The sequence below is a fragment of the Lucilia cuprina genome, chromosome 6, assembly GCF_022045245.1.
Source record: "Lucilia cuprina isolate Lc7/37 chromosome 6, ASM2204524v1, whole genome shotgun sequence".
In the NCBI taxonomy this organism is placed as follows: Eukaryota; Metazoa; Arthropoda; class Insecta; order Diptera; family Calliphoridae; genus Lucilia; species Lucilia cuprina.
Window position 1 is genome coordinate 41,874,558 of NC_060954.1, and position 8,879 is coordinate 41,883,436.

The following is an 8,879-nucleotide window of genomic DNA, read 5'->3' on the forward strand; positions in this document are numbered from 1 at the left end:
AAAAATCTCCACTATACTTATTTCTTAAGCCAATTACTGTTTATTTTGTTTTGCTAAGTGGGCGCCTTTCTTTTTTGTTTTGCAGCTTTCTTAGTGCATCGAATAAGAGACGAGACAATATAGAAGAAAAAAAAACAATAATAACAAATAACATTAGCAAATCTACTCAAACATACATATTGTTTATAAAATTGATAAAAAATATATTTATAATTTCTATTTGCTTATGATTAACTACATCAGGCATGAACAAGTTAGTGGTATTGTACTTTTGATACGAAAAAATGCTGCAGTACTTGCATGATATTGTAAATTTTCTAAACATTTGCTCATTATTTGCTAGCTAGTCCATAGGTTATTCTATATTTAAGTCAATAGACTATTCCATAGACTAGTAATTAGGCTGGTCCATAGAATAGTCAAAAGTCTGATCAATATACAAGTTATATAGGGTAAATGCACCTAATGTCGGCATCACCCAGTAGTCGGCATCTTTTACATAAAAATGTAAATAAATAATAAAAGCTGTACAAATTTATTAAGGTTTGATCTATATTTCATAGAAAATATGGTCTTTTTGCTTTATGAAATGAGTAAATTTAAGTAGGATTACTAATTTCCTCTATATTTGACGTTATTTAGTGACAGCTTTGCAGCATTTGTAGTACTGTCAGTTTTCTTAAAAAAAAAAATAGTTTTAGTGCCACCTTAAACAAGTGAATATTTATATGAAATTAAATGATTTATTTGACAAAAATTGATTTAAATGAAAGAAAACAGTTGAAATATTCAATTTAAAGTGAAAAAGTTAGTTAAAAAGATATTTTTTGTAATTTTAATCGCTGCCGCCATTAGGAACACAATTTTTCATGAATTCTTATTGTCGGCATAGGGGTGCCGACTACTGGGTATTAAGTTCGATCATACGTATTCTATAGTCGGCACTCTAAAATTTATTATTTCTCTATAGAAAATTGAGTATATTACTATGAAAAATTTCTATATAACAATTTTCTCTTCAAAAATTATATGTATAACAGTTATTTTTGTAAAAAAAATTATGTATAACACTTCTCTATAAAAATTTATGTATATTACAATTTCCTCTATAGAAAATTGATTGTACAACATTTGTTTCTATAGAGAATTATGTGTATACAATTTTTTTCTATAGAAAATTTTATGTATAACAATTTTTGATACAAAAAATTATGTGTATATCAGTTTTCTCTATGAAAAATTGTGTGTATACTCTTTTTTTCTATAGAAAATTACTTCTATAATAGCTTTTTCTACAGAAGATTACAATTTTTTACTACAGAATATAATTTTCTATACAAAAAATATGTGTATAACAGTTTTTTCTATTAAATATTTTGCATATTGAAATTTTTTCTAACAAAATTGCTTCTTAACTGTGTTTTTACAAAAAAAATTATGAGTATAACATTTTTTTCTATAGAAAATTCCTAGTATGACAATTTTTCTATAGAAAAGTGTTCTTATTATAATATCCTCTACGAAACTTATGTTAAATTTTTTCCTATAGGAAATTGCATATTTTTATAAGATTTTCTTTAAAAAACAGTACATATAACACTTTTCCCTATAAAAAAATTACTTTTTTCTCTAACAAAAAATATAATATTGTACCTAAAATTGCATGTATAACTCTTTTTCTATAGAAAAAAATGTTATTATGTATACTTATTACAATTATAATTATGTTTATAACATATTTTTCTACAGAAAAAACGATATTATTACAGTTATTTCTATAGAAAAAAATTAATTAAATATTTTCTTTGGAAAATTGTGTATATATCACTTTTTTCTATAAATAAATATGCTTTTTTCAAACAAAAAATCTACTGCCGACTATAGGGACATTTTTTGTCGAACTTAGGAACACTGGTGCCGACTATTGGAAAATGTGGAGTTTTTAACAAAATTTACAAATTACTAAAAACTGGTTATTTGTTTTTCAAAAAATTTAAATAGATCTAAAACTTAACTAAACACATAATTGAAATAACTAAAAATCATCGTAATAACATTTACCGACTCTTTAGGGGGATAGTTTGAAAAAGAGAAAAAAGTTAAACTGCCGACTATTGGTACATTTACCCTACTAGTTAATAAACTTGTAAGTAGACTATTCAATTAACTGCTCAATAGGTTAGTGTATAAACTAGTACACGAATTAATCAAGAAACTACAGACATCAGAATACTAGGGGCCAATATTTAGGTGAAGGATTAGGGATTAAATTAAAATTAATCTTCGAAAATTGTTTTCGAATACTCAGTCAGATATTTTTGTTTGCTGGTTTAAGGTAAAACTTTAGCAAGAAATACAAAAGTGTAAACAGCCAAAAAAATAAATACAATTTTATCGGCATAAATTATAAGGACTTCATAATATATTTTTATACCCTTCACCTTCGTGAGAAGGGTATATATAAGTTTGTCATTCCGTTTGTAATTTCTATAATATAATTTTCCGACCCTATAAAGTATACATATTCTGGATCCTTATAGATAGCGGAGTCGATTAAGCCACGTCTGTCTGCTGTCTGTCTGTCTGTTGAAATAAGTTTTTAGAGGTTCCCAGATATCGGCAAGATCCGAATCTTCAATAATTCAGTTAGACATGCTTTCGAGAAATCCGAGACAATCTCTGAAAATTTCATCAAAAAAGCCACATTTTGTTCATGCTTTGTTAAAAAAGCAACAACAACACTGTGAATTGGATAAAGATGTACATGTGCCTGTGGAGATGTATTTGGTTTTATTCAGCTGTTTATTTTATTTATTTTTTGTATGTTTGGATGCTGTTCTGTTCTCATGAAGGTGAATGGTATAACAAGAACAAGGAGATAAAGCAGTAATATGTTATTAATACAGCTCATATTTGTTTGATGGTGGTAATACAGTTTGACGGTGGTATTACAGTACAACGGTTAATATTTCTTTCTGCTACAGCTTATATTTGTATAAAATAAATAAAAACTGTTTTTTAAAACATACTTGGTGAAGGGTATATAAGATTCCACACAGCCGAATATAGAAATATTACCTGTTTTATTTTCTTATTTCATTTACAATCGTCTTGTTCTTTTTCTTAAACATGCATTGTTGATAACAAACAGTGACGTTTTCTGTTGTTTTGTATGGCAATTACCTAATCTGATTATAAATTGACATTTGATTGCCAACCAATCAATAGACTAGTCAACGAACTATTTAAAAAAAAGTCTAATCATAATACTGGTAAATAAACTTGTAAATAGACTAGTCAAAAAACTCTTTAAAAGATTAGTGTATAAACTAGAATACCATTTAATCAAGAGACTACAGACATCAGACTACTAAATAGACTGCTTAACTAGGTAGTCCACAAACCAATCAATAGACTAGTCAACAAACTACTCAAAAAACTGTTCAAAATTCTAGTGTATAGACCATTTACTGGTCCACAGGTTAGTTAACATACTAGTCCATAAATTAGTCAACATACTTGTCCACAGACTAGACTAGTCAACATGCTCGTCCAAAACTATCAACAGATCCATAGACTAGTCGTTAGACAATGTAAACAAATAAATCCGTACACTAGATTTGTCCTTAGTCTAGTACATAGACCTAGTCAATAGGCTAATTCAAAGACAATTCCCAGCAAAAATAAAACGAAGAACTTCCAAAAGTGGCCTCCGGTAGGTTAGTGGTTAGTGTTCTAGTCTGGTAGACCGGAGGTGGTGGGTTCGATTCTCGCCTGAGACACTGGTTAAGGAGAGCACAACAGGCTCGATAGAAGCCTAGGTGTATAGACCAATCAATAGACTAGTCAACAAACTATTCAAAAAACTATTCGAAAGGCTAGACCATTTACTGGTCCACAGGTTAGTTAACATACTAGTCCATAAATTAGTCAACATACTTGTCCACAAACTAGACCTATCAACACGCTCGTCCAAAACTATGAACAGATCTATAGACTAACCGTTAGACAATATAAACAGATAAATCCGTAAACTAGATTTCTCCCTAGTCGAATACATAGACCTCAATAGGTTAATTTAAAAACGATTCCCAGCAAAAATAAAACGAAGAACTTCCAAAAGTAGCCTCCGGTAGGTTAGTGGTTAGTGTTCTAGTCTGGTGGACCGGAGGTGGTGGGTTCGATTCTAAACTGAGACACTGATTAAGGAGCGCACAACAGGCTCGATAGAGGACTTTATGTATATATGTACATCCTCCTTTCAAACTAACTAAATCCAAAAGAATGACATTTATCACCACTTCAAAAGTAGCATTTAGTGAATTTGTTTACCTGCTGAGAAAGTGATGTTTATTTTGGAGTTGATCCATTTTAGAGTTTATTGATAAATGCGTGTAATTGATTAATTTTCGTTAATATTAATTAAATAAAATAGTTGTACTACTACAATTAATTAAAAAGTGAACATAAAAATTACTTTCTGAGAATGACTTCAGATGTAGTGAATTTGGAATCGAATAAAATAAACATTCCTCCTATGACAAGCCTGCGTTTAAATCATCATCACTTCTACAGGTCTTTTTCAGTACCTCCATGGAGTAAATTCTATTTCTTTTTCGCTTTTTGAAAGTTCCTTCTTTCCTGGGATTCTCCTGTGAAGACTTTGAAATATATGTAATTTAGTACTTTAAAAGAACCTAAAAAGAACCTATTATTTTTTAGAATAATTAAATAACATTTTAAAATTTAAATTTTCCATACCTGAACTTCATCATTATACATAATTATTATATTTTATTTGCTAATGATTTCTTTGCATTTAAGAGCATTATCTTTTGTTCACAGCGAAGAGAGTATTATTAAAAAAATAAGAGCATAAAAACTTTATGCTCTCATAACAGTAAACAACAAAATGATGCTGACTAATAATTGAATTAAAACTAGTGATGTCAGCATTACTTTTGTAATAAGTACTTTCTCTGTGTTCTGGTTGGTACTTTTATATACTTTTAAATAGTTTGATGGGAATTAGTTCTTGGCCACTAGTTTTCCACTAATTCAATAGAATGTTTAAGCAAGAGACTTTAAGACAGCTATATATTCTGCAAGATTCCTACTACCACACCTGGAAGTGCAAAATAATAGCCCATCAGTTGGACAAAGAGTCAATTCATCCGAAAAAGACAGTGATTTCCATTTACGTCTAACACTCTGGTTGGCTTCTTTCGTCACGGATGTACTCCTTGTAAATGAGGGTGAAGACAATCCTCACTTTAGTGTCCCTTTTGTAAGCGAAAGAGTGGACACGTTTAATGAAAAAGTAAAATGAAATTCCATCCGTATAACAAAAAAGAGAATAAAAGTCGTATGATTTAAGTATATTTTTTGTTTTTAGACGATTGGTATTAAATAATAACAAAGTAAAATGGAAACAGCTGTTTTACTTTTTTCTATGTGTTTACATTAAAATACATCCCTGATCTAATGCGACCCGCTTGTTTTTTTTTAATCTTTTCAAAAAATGAAGAGAGCCATACGACTGTAAAATTTTCCATACGTATTCTCTCTCAATGTGTTATGATTTCATTACATATTGCGTTTAGACGATCCCATCCGTACTCTTCTACATAAAATTTTGACAGATCATATTACTTGAGTGATTGCGTAAAGCCGGATTTATTTCTGTATTGGTAAAACAATTAGATTTTAACTCGGTATTGGATTTTAACTCAAGCAATCGGCCCAATCATGCTGATGGGGTCTGGAATACTAAGAACTTCTTAATTTTTTAAGTTAGGAATAGCTTAGGTTCTATACATTCTGGAGTTTTCGAAAATATCGAAGTCTTCGTAGATAGCAAGAGGGCATACTGAGAAGACGAATCATACGCTAAATCTGGTTGCGATATCTATACCGTATGAAGAAACATATGATATTGGCAAAGACAAGCTTCAAAAGAACATTCAACTTAAGGATGTAGTTTCAGAAAGTATACAGAAATTGTGAACACATAAAGCTCCCAGCCGTTATAAAGGGGTAATTAATATATCCAACAGTTATTGTAATTTGTGTGAATTAAAAGTCGAAACCCACTACTACTTATTATGAATGACATTTCAAATTATTCCATTCGTATATTTTTGTATTTTCCTACATACAAATCTGACAGATCTTATGTTACTGGTTTAACAATATAAACAGCTGATTTTGACAAGAACATTTAACCCAAAAACATGCGCAAAACCATCGAATCCACCACAAGAGTAACATTGCCGGTGGGGGTTTTATGTCTAAACAAAACAATACATGCTCAAACATGCATACACCTATGAATGAGAAATCATAAACAAAAGAATGCATGCATACACATGACCCTTACTTAGATAGAGTACAACAAATTGAACGAACTCGAACATAAAGTAGAAAATGAAAACACATGTAGCTTTTTGGGAGGCTTTAAGATGGGGTTTTCTACTGTTTTCCTGTGTATGACTATACAAAACAACAACCTTCAAGAGCAAAATAAATGCGCCGGTTCCGTATTTTAAATAAAGAAGAAGCAGTAAAAGGGTGAAATAAACAAGACGACTCAATTACTATGGGGAATTCGAAAAAAACGAAAACAAACTGAGAAAAAAATAACTTTTTACAAGGCTGTGCTTACATGAACATGTTAAAACATGCTAAAGCAAAACTCAACTACTACACGGAATGTATGGATAGAATGTTATGATGAATGGTGCTAAGAGTATTCTGGCAAAAGTACAGAGACCCACCTATATATGAGGAAAATCAGTACGAATTGAGCAGTTGGAAAATACGGTCATAAAAACAAAATAAAATAAAGTAAAATGCGAAAATCGAATTATTTTTTAAAGATGAGCCTAATACAAAATCGGATGTAAATTAAAGTGTTTGTGTGAGTGTTTAAGTGTATGCGTGTGAGTAAATTAAGGAAATATACCAAAAATAATGCAAATAAATACGAAAATCATAAAGAAATTGTATAAAATATGTATAAAAGAAATATTTTATTTTAATAAAAGTAAAGAAATTTCATATGTGTGTATATAAGTATTGTTAAAAAGGCAAATAAAGTAATTATTACAACAGCCTAAAAATAGGCTTTAGTTTTTATGTGGTTAAAGAGATTTTTTCAAATGTAGCAAAACGTCATGAGCATTAATTGACCTTCATGGTTCTACGTAGTACGTATGTATGTGCATATGTACATAGAAATTAGTGCAGGCGCGGAACCACGGAAGAAAAACGGGGAAAAAAGGATATAAACCCCAACCCCAAAACCGAAAATTTATCATACAAAACATATAAATGAGGAAAAACGAAACTAGACTGAACTAGAACTGATCTAGAACTGATCTAGACCTGATCTAGAACTGAACTAGAACTGAACTAGAACTGAACTAGAACTGAACTAGAACTGAACTAGAACTGAACTAGAACTGAACTAGAACTGAACTAGAACTGAACTAGAACTGAACTAGAACTGAACTAGAACTGAACTAGAACTGAACTAGAACTGAACTAGAACTGAACTAGAAATGAATTAGAACTGAACTAGAACTGAACTAGAACTAAACTAGAACTGAACTAGAACTGAACTAGAACTGAACTAGAACTGAACTAGAACTGAACTAGAACTGAACTAGAACTGAACTAGAACTGAACTAGAACTGAATTAGAACTGAACTAGAACTGAACTAGAACTGAACTAGAACTAAACTATAACTGAACTAGAACTGAGCTATAACTGAACTAGAACTGAACTACAACTGAACTTCAACTGAACTAGAACTGAACTACAACTGAACTACAACTGAACTAGAACTGAACTAGAACTGAACTAGAACTGAACTAGAACTGAACTAGAACTGAACTAGAACTGAACTAGAACTGAACTAGAACTGAACTAGAACTGAACTAGAACTGAACTAGAACTGAACTAGAACTGAACTAGAACTGAACTAGAACTGAACTAGAACTGAACTAGAACTGAACTAGAACTGAACTAGAACTGAATTACAACTGAACTAGAACTGAACTAAAGATAAACTATAACTAAAGAGTTATCGAAATTTTTGTCCCAAACTAAACATGTTACAGAAATTTTCCCAAAAAGGATACAATTAGCCATTTCTCATCCCCGACATTAACACTTAAAAAGTACTACATACATTGTAGAAAAATGCTTCTTGAAAAAATCCCATACACATGCACTGAAATATAATTTTCAGAGATCTATGTTAAAGATAATGTTTCATACTGACTAAACCAATGTAATTAAAAAAACAAACAAACAAACGAAAAAAAGCAATTATTTTTCAAAACCAAAAAAAAAAAAAATCTGTGAAAAAATAAAATCTCATACATCATGGAGAATTCTCCACCTGCTGCTTCCTCATTGGAAAAACAAATAGATAATTTTTTGGAGCATTTCAAGCGTAGTGCATCCAAGGCCATGGAGGCTGAGTGGTGTAGTATTGGTGGTAATAGTAGTAATACTAGTAATAGCGGTAGTGGTGTTACCGGAAGTACTGCAACGACAACAGTGATAAATACTTCAACTACTACAACCACATCGGAGATGGTGGCTGGTTCACAGCCTGCATTACAAACACCAAAACAGATGTCGTTCGAGAAACATCAACATTTGTTGCAACGTACACGCAGTCGTTCGAGTTGTTTGGATTTGAATAATATGATGACGGGTAGGTGTTGGTGCAAATATATGTATTTTTTTAATTTATCTGTTACTAGCTATACCCAGTGTGCTTCGCTACCCTCATCGTAATGGAATAAAATAAATATCATTATTGTAAATGTATATATATATATATCTGCAATATCAAAAATTCCCC

At 30.7% G+C, this 8,879-nt stretch overlaps 1 protein-coding gene across 1 annotated transcript in view; it reads left to right on the plus strand.

Moving 5' to 3' along the window:
- The first annotated feature begins 6,802 nt into the window (after window positions 1-6,802).
- The window catches only part of LOC111679582 (guanine nucleotide exchange factor DBS-like), a 97,746-nt gene continuing 95,669 nt past the window's right edge, over window positions 6,803-8,879 (plus strand). Inside the window, exons 1-2 of the mRNA XM_046955474.1 lie at window positions 6,803-6,941; window positions 8,256-8,729. Coding sequence (XP_046811430.1) covers window positions 8,393-8,729 — 337 coding nt within the window. The 5' untranslated portion in view covers window positions 6,803-6,941; window positions 8,256-8,392. The remainder of the gene's footprint in view (window positions 6,942-8,255; window positions 8,730-8,879) is intronic.